This window comes from Oncorhynchus clarkii, chromosome 21 (assembly GCF_045791955.1).
Source record: "Oncorhynchus clarkii lewisi isolate Uvic-CL-2024 chromosome 21, UVic_Ocla_1.0, whole genome shotgun sequence".
NCBI lineage: Eukaryota > Metazoa > Chordata > Actinopteri > Salmoniformes > Salmonidae > Oncorhynchus > Oncorhynchus clarkii.
This window is the reverse complement of record NC_092167.1, coordinates 34,713,573-34,734,659: the sequence shown is the minus strand read 5'-3', so window position 1 is coordinate 34,734,659 and position 21,087 is coordinate 34,713,573. Positions and strand designations below refer to the sequence as shown.

General features: G+C 41.0%; 2 protein-coding genes across 2 annotated transcripts; both read left to right on the top strand.

Moving 5' to 3' along the window:
- Positions 1 to 881: 881 nt before the first annotated feature.
- On the top strand, positions 882 to 3,662 carry LOC139379431 (immunoglobulin kappa light chain-like). The gene is made up of 6 exons (XM_071122244.1): positions 882 to 939; positions 1,095 to 1,457; positions 1,595 to 1,945; positions 2,144 to 2,275; positions 2,487 to 2,521; positions 3,525 to 3,662. Exons 1-6 carry the CDS (start codon positions 882 to 884, stop codon positions 3,660 to 3,662), a joined length of 1,077 nt encoding a protein of 358 aa, XP_070978345.1.
- Positions 3,663 to 13,046: 9,384 nt separating this feature from the next.
- LOC139379207 (uncharacterized) lies at positions 13,047 to 19,874 on the top strand. Its single transcript, XM_071122020.1, has 11 exons — positions 13,047 to 13,107; positions 13,244 to 13,585; positions 13,980 to 14,330; positions 14,439 to 14,567; positions 14,680 to 14,729; positions 17,646 to 17,739; positions 17,899 to 18,261; positions 18,408 to 18,758; positions 18,957 to 19,082; positions 19,282 to 19,316; positions 19,670 to 19,874. Exons 1-11 carry the CDS (start codon positions 13,065 to 13,067, stop codon positions 19,805 to 19,807), a joined length of 2,022 nt encoding a protein of 673 aa, XP_070978121.1. The 5' UTR covers positions 13,047 to 13,064; the 3' UTR covers positions 19,808 to 19,874.
- The last annotated feature ends 1,213 nt before the right edge of the window (positions 19,875 to 21,087 follow it).

The following is a 21,087-nucleotide window of genomic DNA, read 5'->3' as shown; positions in this document are numbered from 1 at the left end:
GAGGCAGCTAACCTAAACATAGCTGACTGAAATCTGTGAAAAAACACAATAAGGTATTTATTCGATAATTTCACCTAGAGCTGTAGTTCTTAGTCAAACACAACACCGTTTTAACTGTAAAGTATTATCATCACCTATAGGCCTAGAGGAATCTGCCTCCTCAATAACAAAATCATGGGAAGGGATAGAATCCCTTATTGAGGAGGGATAGAATCCCTTATTGAGGAGGGATAGAATCCCTTATTGAGGAGGGATAGAATCCCTTATTGAGGAGGGATAGAATCCCTTATTGAGGAGGGATAGAATCCCTTATTGAGGAGGGATAGAATCCCTTATTGAGGAGGGATAGAATCCCTTATTGAGGAGGGATAGAATCCCTTATTGAGGAGGGATAGAATCCCTTCCCATGACTGTTTTCTTCACTGTTAAAACTGTGTTGTGTTTGACTAAGAACTACAGCTCTAGGTGAAATTACCGAATAAATACCTTAGTGTTTTTTCACAGATTTCAGTCCAACTGAATGTCCTGAATTAGAGATTGTTTTCCATAGATATTTTTAAGTGAGGTGAAGTTCACAACTATCAGACTCTTGACGTAGACAACAGTATCTGTAGTGATAAAGAATAAGGGATTCCAAACTTGAATGATTATACCTAAATTTGTCCTGTATATATAAGGATAAGAATATACCTATAATAAAATCTTTCTGTGTCTGATTCAGTCCAGCCAGGAGACTCTGTACAATGTGAAGAAGATTGTCATAACGGAATAAGGCGTCAACAAAAATGATGGGTCCAGTTCGACCAATCACCTGTAACTCCATTGCTCAAGTGCTGTCTACATTGGTGGACTTTTTCCACTCAAGACAAGTTGTGAGGAGGATGACAACTGCAAAGAGGTTCACACTGTGTCTGATATTTCCACTTCTTGTAGAGATGGGTAAGTCCAACTTTTATATTTCTCTGCTTTTGAGATGTCCGCCCTTGATTTGGATGAGATATCACATGTAATACTTTACAGACAATTAAAATATTCTACGTTGTGTTTGGGGTATGTAACAGCAAATATACTATATTGTTCATGTTCCTTAATAGATGTGGTAACTGGTACTGGGTCCTCATCCGTACTTCAGGACAGTGGTCTCATATCAGCCAACGTTGGAGACACAGTGATTGTGCACTGCTTCTATAAAGACCACATGGACATGTATTTCTCCTGGTACAAGCAACCCTTGGGAGATAAGCTTCAACTCTTCTCAACTGTCTATAAGTTTGACAGGAACGCAACCTTTTACCATGAGTTTAAGGATAACCCTCGATTCTCAGTGGAAAACGGCCAAGAAAATAATCACCTAAAGATCTCAGACATGCAGCTCTCTGATTCAGGCACATACTACTGTGGAAGCGCTTATGGAAGCAAGATGGAGTTCGGAGAAGGAGCCATTCTCATAGTAAAAGGTAAATTTTTGTATAACTTAATTGACATATATGCAGTATAAATATGAGGTATTATCTTATTCAGATGAGATGTTGAATTGGAAAATGTCTACAGTAATATTCTAGAGATTCAATGGGTTTATTGAACTTCTTGTCAGGATCAGGGTCCAGAAACATGACTGTGCTCCAGCAGCCTGTGTCTGAGTCAGTCCAGCCAGGAGACTCTGTGACACTGAACTGTACAATACACACTGAGACCTATGTAGGAGACCACAGGGTCTATTGGTTCAGACATGGCTCAGGAGAATCCCTTCCAGGTATCCTTTACTCGCATGTAGACAGGAGTGATCAGTGTGGGAAGAGCCCTGAGACTGGGTCTCCTACACAGAGCTGTGTCTACAACCTCCCCAAGAGGAACCTCAGCCTCTCTGATGCTGGAACTTACTACTGTGCTGTGGCCTCATGTGGGGAGATACTGTTTGGGAACGGGACCAAGCTGGACATTCAAGGTAAATCTCATTTAATCTGTAAATATCCCCAACAATACAGTACATTCGTGCAAACAGCCTACCTCCAAATGATCCCATACATTTGTCTCAACAAGCTATACAATATCACCATCAGCTTTTGATGCCATACTTTACAGTTTGATGATCTTCCTAAGCGCTCATGAATACAATATGAATTCACTGATACCCTTTCCACAGTTCCAGAGCATCATCCTCCATTTCATCTGACTCCTACTGTTCTGGCCTTGGTCGTCTCCAATATCATTCTGGGGATAGTGACCCTTCTACTTGTCTGGGCGCTGTGCAAGACTCTGAATAGAGATAGCAGAGGTATTACGTTATATCTAATGTATCCAATGTATATAATATTATAGGTGATGTATCTAAAGTTTCATGCATCTCTATGCAATGTACATTCTGTAAATATCAGTTAAATGCCAACGTATAAGCACTGTTAATTAACTACATGAGTTTAAAAGAGATAGATTGTCATATAAAATAATAGCTTATAAAAGCTTCCTCTATTTCTATCTCTTTGAAGGGAGGGCAGGTGTCCCAACGTCCCAGGGCAATCAGGTAAATTTGACAACATTCATAAATATAGTATATTTTATGTATTTTCAAGAAACTGCCATTTAACTTTCTTTACAGCTAGTGTTCAGCTTATTTATGCATGTTCAGCTTATTTGTGCTTTTTATGTTACTAAGCTGTCACATCTGCTCCTGCAACGCCCTCTACTGCTCAACCTGTGTCTCCTTGATCTACCGCCACTCCCCCAGTACTCTCTCTCTCTCTCTCTCTCTCTCTCTCTCTCTCTCTCTCTCTCTCTCTCTCTCTCTCTCTCTCTCTCTCTCTCTCTCTCTCTCTCTCTCTCTCTCTCTCTCTCTCTCTCTCTCTCTCTCTCTCTCTGTGTGTGTGTGTGTGATTGTGTTGGCGTAGACAGGTATGCTGGAGTCAGAGCAGATCCCCACCAGCTGCAACCTGTTCCATAATCAAGACCTCTACAAATACTCAGTCCTGCCACTTCCACACTGCCAGATCGTAATCTCTGCTCATTCTGCCCGCTCTGACTCTGGTCCCTGTCTCCTGTCCCACATCTCGTTATCCTGCTTCTCTGTCCTGGATTTCCCACTCTACTACTCCCTTGAATTCCACCCCAGACCTGCTTACCCTGTCTCAACCCCTCTCGCTCCAGCCTCAGCCGCCGCACCTGGTTTCAGAACCTGACTGAGTTTCCCCTGACCTGCACTCCATCTCCCCCCTGTGTTTCAATAAATGCCTTGGTAACTTCATCCCGGTCTCCTCATCTGAGTCTGCTCTTGGTTTCCCCTGTTCCACTCCGCGTAACATAAGCTTTCTTGGAAGTAATAGGTCACTGTACTAGATATAGCCTACTTATCTTCGCGATCATTAAACTTCTGTCTGTCACTGTTCCACTGACTGTCAGGTCATCGTAGTGGGTGTACAGTCAGAATAGTCATGTCTTTTGTAGAGTTTCTTCCACAGGAGAATAGAAACACTATATAGTAGATCATGCTGTCATCATAATGTATTTCCTCATGGCTCCACCCCCCTCAGAATCAAGACAGTGACGTGTTGAACTATGCAGCTGTCAGTTTCACCCCCAAGAAGAAGTCCTCCTCTAGAACAGCGAGAAAGAAGACCAGCAGAGAGGATGCAGTGTACTCTGATGTCAGATACCTTCAGCAGCAGTGAAATATCACCACTGTCACAAAGACTCCAAGAAGCAACATTTTATTATTTAGTAACATAAATTACTTAGTTATTTACAAGTCAACAAAGAAAACTTTAACACTGTCTTTGTTAAATTTCCATAATGATCCTGTCCAGCCTTAAATAGCCATAACTTTTGACAGTTTGTACGAAATCATCTGATAGAGAATCCCATTTTTGCTGTATGACTGTGTGTTTTTAACATAATAAACCATTCATTTATACACTCCGTTCATCTCTATTCTCTGTCTACAGAACATCTCTGCCACCACATATACAAATATACAAAATTATTAAAAGTAATAGCAGTTTAGCTGAATATGTGTCAGGCTCCATCACATCATTAGAAATGGAGGAACACCAACACACATCTATTTCTTATCACAGAAGAGGTGCATTTTTTATTTAACCTTCATTTAATTATGTTTAGTCTCGTTGAGATACAAATACATTTTTTTCAGGAGAGAACATGAGAATCTCTCTGACTCCACATACCGCACATAGATATACACTTTGCTTTATAAGAAGTGAAGTGTCGGTTTACACACCTACCAGGCAGTAGTGGTGCGTGGGTAAAAACACTGGGGAAGCCAAGCCATATTACAACCTAACCTGTAAATTCATATGCCTTGAGACCGTGATACACAAGCCTAACGGCCGAGACAATAGGGGGACACATTGGCAGCATAAATTCACATTTTCGGACCACTAAACAACTATTGATTTGGAACCACGGAGAGTTACCGCAAGTCGCAATGAAAACAGGAACTGCCTCCACTATTCCAGCACCATTTCAACTTCAACATTTCACCCCCAAGCCATAAGACTCCTGAACAGGTAATCAAATGGCTACCCGGACTATTTGAATTGTGCCCCCCCCACTCCACCCCTCTTTCACGCTGATGCTACTCTCTGTTTATCATATATGCCTAGTCACTTTAACTATACATTCATGTACATACTACTTCAATTGGGCCGAGCAACCAGTGCTCTCGCACATTGGCTAACTGGGATATCTGCATTGTGTCCCGCCACTCACCACCCGCTAACCCCTCTTTTATGCTACTGCTACTCTCTGTTCATTACATATGCATAGCCACTTTAACCATATCTACATGTACATACTACCTCAATCAGCCTGACTAACCGGTGTCTGTATGTAGCCTCGCTACTTTTATAGCCTCGCTACTGTATATAGCCTGTCTTTTTACTGTTGTTTTATTTCTTTACTTACCTATTGTTCACCTAATGCCTTTATTGCACTATTGGTTAGAGCCTGTAAGTAAGCATTTCACTGTTGTATTCGGCGCACGTGACAAATAAACTTTGATTTGAGAAGATTTGATCACCTCTGCTTAGTCTAATACCGTGACAACTAAAATATACCAAAAACTATTTAGTCCAATCAACGTAAGCTAAATATGATGTGGCTGTCCATGGTTCTGATTTCTGTGTGATTCTGCATCTCACTAAGTACTGTACTGTATGTGCATATCTAGACTGCTTAGTCCATTTCTCCTGTGTTTTAGTAGCTATTTACTGGAAGATAACTGATAATGTCTTCTACCTTGACTCTGCAGTTAGATTTGGGTATGTCATTTTAGGCTAAAATGTAAACAGGGGCGGATCTTTTACAAACTCAAATGCTAGATGCGGATGTAATAAATAGAGTGGTTTCAGTTTTCTTCCTACAAATGTTGCTCTATCGTTGGAATGCTTTAAACTACAAAATATTATGACCCCAGGAACACATATGCATCTTCTGTTTCCCTCTACAATTCCCAGATGTCAGAACAGACTGACCAGGCACTAACTCAGACTGGGGGAAAAGGACCATCATCAATGATGATGAAAATGGATATGTGTAAAACTAAGTGAAATATGACTCAGAGTCATGTTCTGGTTTCAAAACAGACTTCCAAACTCTCACGGTAGCTCAATGTATTGTAGTTACGTGGTAAGAAACTGAAGAAAAAAAAACCCATAGCTCAATCAAAACAGTCTAATCTATAGCAGATAACTTTCAACACACCAACTCCTTTCCACATGCCCACACACCTTTCCACATACTTTCCTTTCCACACACCCACTCAGCCATTCTCCAGTCATCATACTGGACTACAGCTACCTTCTCGCAAAAACACCTGAAGAGACCTGTCTACCTTTGTAGCTGTAGCTTCAGTCATTTTAAGGTTAGGATTAGGCTAGGGTTACAGCTAGGACTAGGGTTAGGTTAGAGTTCGGCTAGGCCTGGGGTTAAAGGTTAAGGCTGGTGAATAGTTCATTTGAACATGTATTATCCATCTGTAGGGTGAAGCCTTGCGGTCATCTAGGAACCCCACCAAACTGAAACACCTATGTCAGCTGTTCCCAAACCTTTTTGGCCTACGACCTCATTTTGATATCCAACATCTTACGAGACCCATCATGTAAAAAAAAAGTGATGCAATCAACTGCCAATGTTTATTTTTTAATTGTTGACAGTATTTTTGACAGTATTTCAATCTGAAGGAAGTCTGGTTTGAAGTGACTGAAAAGCATCAGAAATGTATTGGGAAGTTCAGAAGATCATCGGGAAATAAAGAAAAGAATGTCGGCGTTGGTGATGTTTTTTCCCCCCAATCTTATTTCGTGCCTGGTCTTGTCCACTCTGTTCTAATGAGTCATTGGTGCTTGTGGGCATTGTAGAGGGAAACAGAAGATCTTTCAGGGATAGGGTCATAATAGTTTGTCACACATTTGTAAGAAGAAAATAAAAAAAACGCTCTGTTTATTACAACAGCAACTCGTGGCTACAGAAGGTTACTGTCGTAACCCCAGTTCTATGAGCGATTTAGTACATTTTATTTCAGTTTTTTTCTGAAACACTGACCTATATGAACCCCACCGAACCCAAACACCTATTTCCATTTTGATTCAACAAAAATATGATACATTTCTGATTTTACAATCCACAGAAAACATCTGTGTCAATTTTGCTTTCTGCAAATAGACATCATGGTCCAATACTAACTGCCACGCCCCCTACCAATGAAATCCCTTTTGATCTCACTGTGATCTCAGCGTGAATAACGAGGTGTTCTCTGACTCACAACCAGACAGAGCAGAATAGATTTACAAACAGAATGGTGAGAACCTTCCTACCAGCTCTACTGCACTATGAATTGAGTAAGCAAGCTACTGTTAAATCTATAATTTAGACAGAGTAAGATTGACTGCATCCATCAAGTATAACCAGAATGTTCAGTGCATCACTTCTTCCTGATTTCTAACATGTAAATGTGATATCAATGATTCTAATCATTAATGTAGGACTTTGTGCTTTGTGTTTCAGGTTTGGTCTCTGTTTTGGTTTCTCAGTATCAGACTATGGAGGTCCGTACTGGGGATACCATCACCTTGCAGTGCTCCAATGTTACAACGGCTGTGGGACACACAGCATGGTTCAAGCAAGTCAACGGATCAGAGCCTGTGTGTATCTCGTCTATGTATGGCATTAATTCAACACCTGATCTCCACAATGGTTTCAAAGGAGCCATTTTGAAATGTTCAGCAACAGCACCAACAAGACCACTTTCTTTCTCAAAATTACTGAATTTGAAATAACTGATTGTGGCCTGTGTTTCTGTGGATTGTATCCACATAGTCACGTGCTCTTTGTCAATGCAACAGTTCTAAAGAATTCAGGTTAAGTGTTCAGCTTTTTATCTGTCTTTTGTTGGATTTGAACATGTTTATAGAGCCTTGTCAGGAGTTATCATGAAACAAAGGCAAACCGTTGGTGGACATCTTTTTTTAATATTATATTTTTGAGAAAAAAATATTTCTTTATTTTTTACTCATCTCAATGTTATAGGGCACAATGGAGGTGAGGAAATACCAGAGTCATCTAAAGAGAGTGAGTTTATCTTTCTTTCTCATGTAGATTTAAAAAAAAAAAAGAATAATTAAGAAACAATAACGCAACATTTTTTTAGTCTGTCATTAAAGGATCACCAAGTGATTTAATAAAATGTCATCTAATAGGACACTGTAATGGAACTATCTGTCTAGTAGGAGAGGATGATGATGGAACCATGTACCTCCTTCCCCTGGTTGTGATCCTGGGTGTTGTGACTGCTGTTCTACTGATAGTCATCCTCCTCCTGGTCCTCAAGATCAGACGAGACACAAACAGACACAACGCAGGTAGAAGCCCATTTCATGATAATATGGGACCTGTGAACTACACTTCAAATGTGGATGTTTTTCCCATGACAAACTGTTCACTGATGATCAGAGTCAGTGTGTACACTAGAATGGAATGATCCATTGGAACGTTCTCTCGTCTCTCTTTTATATCATATTTAGGACCTGATTTTCAAAGGCAATCACACAATGATCAGGTAAATACTGCATGATTAAATACTGAAATATTAGCAGTTCAGAAATCGTGGAAATAACATATGTTGGTTATGTCATGGTGTTTGCAAATCTACAAAACCACGATCCAGATCTATTGAATTATGCCGCCCTGAATTTCACATCCAAGAAGAGGATGATGGAGAGGAGAAGAGAGAAGGAGCTGGACCCCCATGTAGTGTATGCTGCTACAAGATGATAAAGTGGAAGAGGAGGACAATAAGTTGTCCATATCTTTGAATACATTGATTTGCCATATCTTAGAATACATGTTTAAATCTTGCTGTATTGTATCTGTGTAGTTAAGTTAAATCTATTGAAATGTAAATCAATCTCTGTAGTGTTACTTTGTTAGTTGTACCTTAGGCCTTCTGCAAAGTAGTTAGGCCACACAGCTCAGTGGTACAGGGTGTGGTTAGAGATGAGGAATTATAAATCAAATCACATCAAATCAAATCCAATTTCATTGGCCACATACACATGGTCAGCTGATGTTATTGCAAGTGTAGCGAAATGCTTGTGCTTCTAGCTTTGACAGTGCAGCAATATCTAACAAGTAATCTAACAATTTCACAACAACTACTGTACCTAATACGCACACATCTAAGTTAAGGGATGGAATAAGAATATATACTGTACATATAAATATAAGGATGAGCGATGACCGAGCGGCATAAAGAAAATGCAATAGATTGTATTAAATACAATGAGATGAGTAATGCAAGTGACTAGTGATCCATTTATTAAAGAGGTCAATGATTTCAAGTCTGTATGTTGGCAGCAGCCTCACTGTGTTAGTGATGGCTGTTTAACAGTCTGATAGAAGCTGTTTTTCAGTCTTTCGGTCCCAGCTTTGATGCACCTGGACTGACCTCGGCCTCTGGATGGTAACGGGGTAAACAGGCAGTGGCACGGGTGGTTGTTGTCCTTGATGATCTTTTTGACCTTCCTGTGACATCGGGTGCTGTAGGTTGTCCTGGAGGGCGGGTAGTTTGCCCCCGGTGATGCGATGTGCAGACTGCACCACCCTTTGGACAACCCTGCGGTTGTTGGGGTGCAGTTGTCGTACCAGGCGGTGATACAGACCGACAGGATGCTCTCAGTTGTGCATCTGTAAAAGTTTGTGAGGGTTTTAGGTGACAAGCCAAATTTATTCAGCTTCCTGAGGTTGAAGAGGCACTGTTGCACATTCTTCACCACACTGTCTGTGTGGGTGGACCATTTCAGTTTGTCCGTGATGTGTATGCAGAGGAACTTTTCACCTTCTCCACTGCTGTCCCGTCAATGTCAATAGGGGGGTGCTCCCTCTGCTGTTTCCTGAAGTCCACGATAATCTCCTTTGTTTTGTTGATGTTGAGTGAGAGGTTGTTTTCCTGACACCACACTCCGAGTGCCCCCACCTCCTCCCTGTAGGTTGTCTCGTCGTTGTTGGTAATTAAGCCCACTACTGTTGTGTCATCTGCAAACTTCATGATTGAGATGGAGGCGTGCATGGCCACGCAGTCTTGGATGAACATGGAGTACAGGAGTGGGCTGAGCACATACATTTGTGGGGACCAGTTTTGAGGATCAGCAAAGTGGAGATGTTGTTTCCTACCTTCACCACCTGGGAGCGGCCCGTCAGGAAGTCCAGGACCCAATTGCACAGGGCGGGGTTGAGACCCAGTGAAGTAACAACTGTTTAATGGCTGCAGAGGAGTAGTTGCCTCTTTTGGCCTCTCTTAACTTAGGTCTCTGTTGTGTCTGTTAGTGATTTGGTCATTTTTTTATAGGATGACCCCGAGGGGCAAAGAACCCAGCAGTAGACTATTGCATTATACTGATCACTTCTAAAGACAAATAAAGAGTTAAACCAAAATTGCCTTTATCATGATGTTATTCCCCCCTTAGTATTTCCTGTCTTGGCATTGCACTGATCACAGCCCCCTATTCCGTGAAGCACCTTATAAGGAGAATCTGATTGAGGTCTGAGGTAGAGGAGGGGCCAGTGAAGGTACGCATCATTTCCTGTGGTGTGAGTGACAGGAAGGAGCAGCTCAGTGTAAAGTGAGACCTGCTGAGGTGAACTGACACTGGGGGATGAAATCTCTCTCTCTCTCTCTCTCTCTCTCTCTCTCTCTCTCTCTCTCTCTCTCTCTCTCTCTCTCTCTCTCTCTCTCTCTCTCTCTCTCTCTCTCTCTCTCTCTCTCTCTCTCTCTCTCTCTCTCTCTCTCTCTCTCTCTCTCTCTCTCTCTCTCTCTCTCTCCCCGTAAACACCAGACCCCTGCTGCTCATTTATATGTGCAAAGTATGTAAAGAATACAAACCATTTTTCAAACCCTAAACTGTGCAGGGTTTATTCAACTATGGGTCCTGAGTTATGAGAATACATCTATAATACACTGCGGTCTGCTGTGAGCACAAAACAAGACCGTCTCTAAGCTTTGGACAGGCCTGCTGGCCTTTTACACACTCTGTGTCTCTATGTTGTTTTCAGCAGGATGTCTATGTGGTGTCACTCTGTTTTCTCTCATTCTTTCAATGTTGTTCACAACCATGACAATAAGCAACACATTCCACATATGTACTGTATGTCATGTAGCCTATGTATTGCCACTTACAAGATCATAGGTTTAATTCATTCAAACCACAATCATTTGTTTACAGAGATTAAAGTAGAAATTGTATCAATGTATACTAGGCTACAGCGAAGAAGCCTACACACCTACTAAACTCTCAACTACACAGCCTACACATGAGTTAGTACATGCATGACAGAGATAAGACTGATTTTCATTCTGTAGGTGTTTCCTCCACATACCCTCACAGTAATGCTCCACCCCTGTTCACCCTTCATGTCAGGATATGTTCTATCCCTATAGGTCATCAGGAGTACTGCCTGTAACTGGTACATGGGGAGGGGCTAAATCTATTTTAGGTACACAACTGAGTTTAATAACAAGAGGATACAGGGCGGGTATGTGTAATGTATGCTTGAAAATGTACTGCATACTTACCAGATAATATTATACTTTTCATCCAATTAAATTAATCATATTCATATATTCTCTTTAAACACTGCCTCAGTATTGGACATCTTTGATTCAACTGGTGCCTAAATAGCAAACTATACAATGTATAAAAACAAAAAAAACATCCTCAAGACACCACAAAGTGTGTATGCTTCACCCACCCTCTACATGCACCCTCTACACACCTGAGGTGTTAACAAAAATGACGCGTCCAGTTCGACCAATCACCAATAACCCCATAGTTGAAGTGTTGTCTACATGGGTGGACTTTTTCCATTCAACACACAGGTTGTGAAGAGGACGTCTTCAAAGATGATGGCACTGTGTCTGATACTGGCATTTCTTGTAGAGATGGGTAAGCCTCTCTGATGCTGGGACTTACTTCTGTGCTTTGGCCACGTGGGGAGATACTGTTTGGGAATGGGATCAAGCTGGATGTTGAGTGTGGTCACTCTGATGATCCACAGATGAGAATCCTGGTCCTTCTCTCTGTCATAAGAACTGGAGTTCTCCTCTGCTGTCTGACCATCTTCATCATCATCTACACCACCAGGAAATACATCAATCTAAGACAATGTCGATGGACTTTTGCAGTAAAAGTCAGAAATATCATCACTATGTATTGAACATTTGTATTTGTTGAGATTGCTGAGTTGTTTCATATTGCATTTTTTTATTAATGGCCTGTGACCTTGTTTAAAAAGTTGGATGTCAGTTGGTTAAATACTCTTCTGAAATTCCCTGTATATGTTGCTTCTTATAGCATTAATAAATATACATTTTAGCAACTGATACTGAATAAAATAGACTTGTTCCTTCTCTTGTGTTCTGTACATAAAGTATGTCTGTATAATGTGTGCAGAGGGCTTCTGCTTACCCAACCTACTGATAAATGCTAAACCCACCCATGCATGCACTCACACAGCGAGATGTTCACAGGTACCTGCACACTGCGGTCTGCTGTGAGCACAAAACAAGGCCATCTCTACGCTTTGGACAGGCCTGCTGGCCTTTTACACACTCTGTGCCTCTATGTGGTTTTCAGCAGGATGTCTATGTGGTGTCACTCTGTTTTCTCTCATTCTTTCAATGTTGTTCACAACCATGACAATAAGCAACGCAGTCCACTTATATACTGTATGTCATGTAGCCTATATCTTGTCACTTACAAGGTCATAGGTTAAATTAATTCAAACTACAATCATTTGTTTACTGAGTTATTTTTTGTTTGTTAATGTATACTAGGCTACAGTGAAGAGGCCTATCCATGAGGTACACCCCTACTAAAAACTCAACTAGTAGCCTACACTTGAGTTAGTACCTGAATGACAGGGATGAGACTGACTTTCATTCTGTAGGTGTTTCCTCCACATACCCTCACAGTAATGCTCCACCCCTGTTCACCCTTCATGTCAGGATATGTTCTATCCCTATAGGTCATCAGGAGTACTGCCTGTAACTGGTACATGGGGAGGGGCTAAATCTATCTTAGGCACACAACTGAGGTTGACAACAAGAGGATACAGGTATATGTATGTGTAATGTATGCTTGAAAATGTACTGCATACTTACCAGATAATATTATACTTTTCATCCAATTAAATGAATCATATTCATATATTCTCTTTAAACATTGCCTCAGTATTGGACATCTTTGATTCAACTGGTGCCTAAATAGCAAACTATACAAAGTTGAAAAAATATATATAATTATCATCTAGACACCACAAAGTGTGTATGCTTCACCCACCCTCTACACAAAATCCTACACAGTAAGCATTGGTTCACTTTGCATGGATTATATGAGTGATTTTCAGTTACGAAGACCATGGTTGGCTGAAAAAGGTGTTAACAAAAATGACGCGTCCAGTTCGACCAATCACCAATAACCCCATAGTTGAAGTGTTGTCTACATACAGTAGGTGGACTTTTTCCACTCAACACACAGGTTGTGAAGAGGACATCGTCAAAGATGATGGCACTGTGTCTGATACTGGCACTTCTTGTAGAGATGGGTAAGTCCAACTTTGATATTTCTCTGCTTAAGGGATGTAGACTCAGGTGCTTAATTGATGCAATTCATATAGGTATTTTTTTGTGTATATTAAGGACTTGTGTAAGTAATGGATCATGTCTCTGTGTGTATTTTAGCTGCTGCACAATCCTTGGAAATGCATCTTATTATGGCCAATGTTGGAGAGACTGTGACTTTGCACTGCTTCTATAAAGGCAACCTGGCACTGTACCTTATGTGGTACAAGCAAACAATTGGTGACAATCCTCAACTCTTATCAGTCTTTTACAAGTATAACAAGAATGCAACATTTTACCATGAATTTAAGGGTAACACTCGCTTCTCAGTGCAAAGCGGTGAAGGAATGAATCACCTAAAGATCTCAGACATGCAACTCTCTGATTCAGCCACATATTACTGTGGGAACTCGTATGCCAACCAGGTGGAGTTTGGAGCAGGAGTCATTCTCACTGTGAAAGGTACAACATCTGAATTTACAAACAAAGGAAATAGTAACTCATTTTCTGAACGTATAATGTTAAGGGATTTTTCCACATTATGTTTTGGATACAATGGCTTAATTATGCTGTATTTGCATAATCAGATATGACTGTGTATGATTTCAACAATGTTAACTTGGGACACAACATTGGGGACAGTTGTACTGACTTATAAACATTCTACAAACAAAGGAAATAGTATCTTATGTTCTACAACTACAATCTTTTGTTTTTTCCCACTTTATGTTTTGGATACAATGGCTTAATTATGCTGTATTCCCATAATCAGAAATTACTGTGTATGATTTCAACAATGTTAACTTGGGACATAACATTGGGAACATATTTACTGACTTATAAATCCTCTTGTCAGGTTCATGGTCAAGAGACATGACTGTGTTCCAGCAGCCTGTGTCTGAGTCAGTCCAGCCAGGAGACTCTGTGGCTCTGAACTGTACAATTCACACTCAGACCTGTGCAGGAGGACACAGTGTCTATTGGTTCAGACATGGCTCAGGAGAATCCCATCCAGGAATAATTTACACCCATGGAGACAAGAGTGATCAGTGTGTGAAGAGCACTGAGGCTGGGTCTCCTACACAGAGATGTGTCTACAACCTCCCCAAGAGGAACCTCAGCCTCTCTGATGCTGGGACTTACTACTGTGCTGTGGCCTCATGTGGGGAGATACTGTTTGGGAATGGGACCAAGCTGGACATTCAAGGTAGGTGATACGGCTTGCAACTTTTGATATGTTTTACTAATCTACAGTGTAGAATATTAATTTACTTGCTCTTCTGAGTGTCCTCTATCTATATTTGAATGTCCACAGGCAATAGGGCAGATATTCTTCTCTTGGTGTACTGCCTGGGTATAGGATTGACTTTCTTGTTAATCCTGATCATTGTCCTTGCTTGCGTCATGTACAAGATGAACCAGAGAAAGTGTCTGCAGTGCAGAGGTAAGTGACAACCTTTTAGAAGTTGCTCTTCTTTAACATTACCGTCTACAGTATACAGTATCTGCATGGGAAGAAGGAGTTGCATCTTTATCTTTGAGGTGTTTCTTTTCAGGATCCGTCTCTCTGACACCATGTCCAGCAGTCTCTTCTACAGATGCAGGGGTAAGTATAATTCCTTACATTTTGTATTACCATAGAAATATGTATGGAAATGTTTATGTTAAATAATAACATATGGAATTGTTTCCCCCTCCCACCTTTATAATTGTTTCTCACAGAACCCAGATGGTGACAGTCTCCATTACGTAGCTCTGAATCTGAGCAACAAGAAGAACAGGTCTAGAAGACAGAGAGGTCACATGGAGACAGTGGTGTATGCTGGGATCAGACATTAGAACTGGATGAATGAAACAGTCCATTGAATTCTCTTTTTATCAACTCCCACTTTATTAACATTATTATCTGTATTACTGTAACATATAATTACTATAGCTACTTGAATTAAGTGCATTGCTTCTCTGCCAAACTCATTTTAAATGGACTTGCTTGTGACAAGATGAATAAAGCATTTAACAACAGTCAAGACAAAGGAAGTTGAATGTATTTGTTTAGACCAAACTCAGGAATCTTTAAAGGTGCAATATGCAGAAATCACTACGCCATTTCCTGGTTGCAAAAATTCTAATAGTTCACCTAGTTTCAGTTTATGTGACAGAGCCATCAATGCATGTGTAGAGAATCATTGTACCATCTAAACTCCTTTGAAATATATTTTCAATAACCCCAAATATTGTATTTTCAGCTGTTTAAAGCTGGTGTACAAAACCAATGAAAAATACGCAAAAACTAGACTTAAGAACGGGAAGCTTAGAAATAGAGACCATAGAACAGGTCTACCATTTCTTTGACTTGCGTTAATTGAGAACTAATCAAATCAAATACATTTTTATTTGTCACATGCGCCAAATACAACCGTGAAATGCTTACTCACAAGCCCTTCACCAACAAGGAACTTGAAGCTCTCAACCTGCTCCACTACAGCCCTGTCGATGAGAATGGGGGCATGCTTGGCCCTCCTTTACCTGTAGTCCACGATCATCTCCTTTGTCTTGATCACGTTGAGGGAGAGGTTGTTGTCCTGGCACCACACTTCCTGGTCTATGACCTCCTCCCTGTAGGTTATCTCATCATTGTCGGTGATCAGGCCTACCACTGTTGTGTCGTCGGCAAACTTAATGATGGTGTTGGAGTCATGGTTGGCCATGCAGTCATGGGTGAACAGGGAGTACAGGAGGGGACTAAGCACGCACCCCTGAGTGGCCCCCATGTTTAGGATCAGCGAGGCAGATGTGTTGTTGCCTACCTTTACCACCTGGGGGCGGACCATCAGGAAGTCCAGGATCCAGTTGCAGAGGGAGGTGTTTAGTCCCAGGGTCCTTAGCTTAGTGATGAGATTTGAGGGCACTATGGTGTTGAACGCTGAGCTGTTGTCAATGAACAGCATTCTCACGTAGGTCTTCCTTTTGTCCAGGTGGGAAAGGGCAATGCTGAGTGCAATAGAGATTGTGTCATCTGTGGATCTGTTGGAGCGGTATGCAAATTCGAGTGGTTCTAGGATTTCTGGGAAGATGGTGTTGATGTGAGCCATGACCAGCCTTTCAAAGCACTTCATGGCCTCAGACGTGAGTGCTACGTGTTGGTAGTCATTTAAGCAGGTTAACATGGAGTTATTGGGCACAGGGACTATGGTGTTCTGCTTGAAACATGTAGGTATTACAGACTTGGCCAGGGACAGGTTGAAAATGTCAGTAAAGAAAGATCTATAACTCAAATTTCGATGTGAATTTTGTTGGGTCGCACGAAAGTTACACATTGTTGCTTTAAGAACGGAAAGCATAGAAATAGCGCACATAGAACAGAACTACCGCTTCATAGACTTGCTTGCAATGAGAATGACATATCTATAACTCACATGTCTATGTGAATTTGGTCAGGTTGCCAAATAAAGTGACGTATTACAGCTTTAATTTGTAGTGTTAAACCGTTCTCATGCCACTAACACACCCTCAAACACACAGCAACATATTTACAGTTACTCTGTGGTTTGTGATGAACACGAGATGAGGATGTATCTGAGCTTTGTTAGGGCCTGTTGGCTTTGTACACAGGACCCTCTGCTCCCCCTCTTTTTCTCTGCTCTTCTCTTTCTCTCCTCTCTCTCTCTGATCTCTCTCTCTCTACTTCTCCCTGCAATCTCTCTCTGTCTCTCCTCTGTCTCCCTCTCTCTTCTTTATTTTTCTCTCTCTCTCTTGCTCTCTCTTTCTCTTTCTCTCTCTGTCCCTCTCTCTCTCTCTCTTTCTCTGTTTCTTTCTTTCTGTGGTTTTCAGCCGGATGTCTCAGAACTCTTAGCTCTCTCATTCTGTATACTATACTACTTGCTCTTCAAGTTGACCATTTTAACAACAGTAAACCAACTCTTTTGATGAGGCAGCTGTTCTATACATAGTCGACTGAAATCTGTGAAAAAAGACAATAAGCTACTTTTTTGGTTATTTCAACTAGATCTGTAGTTCTAGATCTGTAGCCAAAAAACCCAGTTTAGTGAAGTATTATCATCACCTATAGGCCTAGAGGAATCTTTCTCCTCAATAACAACATCATGAGAATGGATTCAATCCATCCAATCCAAATGAGTGTAAATTCTGAATGAGAGACTTTTTTCCATTGATGTTTTTTAGTGAGGTGAAGTGACTGTGTGGTGACAGAAGCCCTAGTGGATGACAGTGTCATTCTATGCGTGCTCCCAACAAATTCACAACTATGGGTCTCTTGACATAGACAACAGTAGATGTAGTGATTAAGAATGAGGGCTGGCAAATTTGAATGATTAATACAGCATTTTTACTAAATATATAATGATAAGAATATAATACACTCTTTGTATGTCTGATTCAGTCCAGCCTGTGACTCTGTACAATGTGAAGAAGATTGTCCTTCCTGAATAAAGCGTCAACAAAAATGATGCGTCCAGTTCGACCAATCACCTGTAACTCCATTGTTGAAGTGTTGTCTACATAGGTGGACTTTTTCCACTCAAGACAAGTTGAAGGGAGGATGACAACTTCAAAGAGGATCACACTGTGTCTGATATTTCCACTTCTTGTAGAGATGGGTAAGTCCAACTTTTATATTTCTCTGCTTTTGAGATGTCCGCCCTTGATTTGGATGCTTGAGATATCACATGTAATACTTTACAGACACTTTGAATATTCTAAGTTGTGTTTCGGGTAAGTAACAGAAAATATACTGTATTGTTCATGTTCTTTAATAGATGTGGTAACTGGTACTGGGTCCTCATCCATACTTCAGGACAGTGGTTTCACATCAGCCAACGTTGGAGACGCAATGATTGTGCACTGCTTCTATAAAGGCCACATAGCCATGCATTTCTCCTGGTACAAGCAACCCTTTGGAGATAAGCTTCAACTCTTCTCAACTGTCTATAAGTTTGACAGGAACGCAACCTTTTACCATGAGTTTAAGGATAACCCTCGATTCTCAGTGGAAAACGGCCAAGAAAAGAATCACCTAAAGATCTCAGACATGCAGCTCTCTGATTCAGGCACATACTACTGTGGAAGCTCTTATGGCAACAAGGTGGAGTTGGGAGAAGGAGCCATTCTCATAGTAAAAGGTACATTTACAGATATATGGTGAAAATATACAGATATATGGTTAATATCTTAATCAGATTAGATTTTTATTTAGAAAATGTTGAGTTTGAACACAGTCTACAGTAATATTCTAGAGATTCAATGGGTTTATTGATCTTCTTGTCAGGATCAGGGTCCAGAAACATATCTGTACTCCAGCACCCTGTGTCTGAGTCAGTCCAGCCAGGAGACTCTGTGACTCTGAACTGTACAATACACACTGAGACCTGTGCAGGAGAACACAGTGTCTATTGGTTCAGACATGCCTCAGGAGAATCCCTTCCAGGAATCATTTACACCCATGGAAACAGGAGTGATCAGTGTGAGAAGAGCCCTGAGGCTTGGTCTCCTACACAGAGCTGTGTCTACAACCTCCCCAAGAGGAACCTCAGCCTCTCTGATGCTGGGACTTACTACTGTGCTGTGGCCTCATGTGGGGAGATTCTGTTTGGGAACGGGACCAAGCTGGACATTCAAGGTAAATCCCATTTAATCTGTAAATATCCCCAACAATACAGTATATTCGTGCAAACAGCCTACCTCCAAATGACCTCATTATCTTGTCTCAACAAGCTATACAATATCACCATCAGCTTTTGATTCTATATTTTACTGTTTGATGATCTTCCTAAGTGCTCATGAATACAATATGAATTCACTGATACCCTTTCCACAGTTCCAGAACATCATTCTCCATTTGATCTGAGTCCTACTGTTCTGGCCTTGGTCATCTCCAACATCTTTCTGGGGATAGTGACCCTTCTACTTGTCTGGCCACTGTGCAAGAACAGAGATAGCAGAGGTATTACTTTATATCTAATGTATGTGATGTTATAGGTGATGTATCTAAAGTTTCATGCATCTCTATGCAATGTACATTCTGTAAATATCCATTAAATGTCCATCATATAAGCACTGTTAATTAACTGCATGAGGTTAAAAATAGATAGATTGTCATAAAAAATAATAGCTGGCCTTCCTCTATTTCAATCTCTATGAAGGGAGGACTGATGTCCCAACGTCCCAGGGCAATCAGGTAAATTTGTCAACATTTATAAATATAGTATGTTTTTTAGTTTTTACAAGAAACTGCCATTTAACTTTCCTTACAGCTAGTGTTCAGCTTATTTATGCATGTTGTGTTATTAAGCTTTCTTGGAAGTAACAAGTCACTGTACTAGATGAAGCCTTATGATCTTTGTGATTGTTGTTCATTTTTCCATGGAACTTCTGTCTCTGTTCCACTGACTGTCAGGTCATTGTAGTGGGTGTACAGTCTGAACAGTCATGTATTTTGTAGAGTGTTTTCTTCCACAGGAGAATAGAAACATTATATAGTAGATCATGCTGTCATCATAATGTATTTTCTCATGGCTCCACCCCCCTCAGAATCAAGACAGTGACGTGTTGAACTACGCAGCTGTCAGTTTCACCCCCAAGAAGAAGTCCTCCTCTAGAACAGCGAGAAAGAAGACCAGCAGAGAGGATGCAGTGTACTCTGATGTCAGATACCTTCAGCAGCAGTGAAAGATATCCCCACTGTCACAGACTACAAAAACAAGTTTTACAATTTGTAGCAAAATAAAACTGCTTTTAGTACCAAAAATTACTATGGAATTTTCAATGTAACAAATAAACTGTTGTTTTAACATTGTCTGTATGCTGGATGTATATAAAGATCCTGCAATGCCTGAAAAAGCCATAACTTTTTACAGATTTTTATTGTAAGAAATCATATGATAGAGAATCCCATTTTTGCTCTATTACTATGTGTTTTTAACTGTTCCCTCCCGAGGCCCAACGAATGCCAACCTTGCACTGTCGAAGACATCCTTTCTGAGTTGAGATCCCAACGTACAGAACTCAACATTAAATTAGATGCCATTAACTCTCATCTCAGTGCGATAGGGGGCAAGGTGACAATCCTGGAAAACGCTTTGCCTGACATCAACATCAAGATAACCATAAACGTAGGGCGCCTGGACGAGGCAGAGGGGCGAATCCTATCCATGGAAAACTTATTGACAGATGCCATGGAAACAATAGCATATGCTAAAAAGAAAATAGAGCATCTGGAAGAGAAAACAGAGGACCTGGAAAACGGGGGGCGAAGGAATAATTGTGTTCTATTAAATCTGGGCGAAAAAGAAGAGGGATACATGCCACTGATCCGCTACCTGCAAGACAAACTTCCCGAGTGGCTCCACCTGTCCACCGACAGGCCCATAGAACTCGAGAGAGCTCACAGAGCACTGAGGCCCCCACCAGCAGCCAGACAACAATCGCGCCCAATCACCACACGTTTCCTGAGATTCACCGACAAGGAACGAGTTCTACAGGCGGCGAAAACCAACACCATCACAGTGGGAAACGCCAAACTCACTTTACACCAGGACCTGTCAGCTGGAATACGCCGAAAGCCCCGAGAGTTTGACGAGGTGAAGAAATACTCCATTGACCGAGGCATCTTCACCGGATTCAAATACCCAAACGAGCTCAGGATTCTTCACCAAGAAGCCCTGCGACACTTCAAAACTCCCGAAGAGGCAAAACGTTTTTTGAAAGACAATCCTGGTCAATGAGAAACAGACCAATGACTAAATGTGATTAATGCTATTACTAAAGGAGGTAAGACAACATATAGCCGATATCCAAAGACCCACCCGCCCTGCTAAATGTCATTATAGCCGCCCAATCTATATTTATTTTCCTTTAGCTGAGAGGGATAGGCTCTATAGCCTAACCTAGGCCTACTAACGTTTCAGCCTACTTTGACTTCCCCTTTTTTTCTTGCTATTATTATGTCC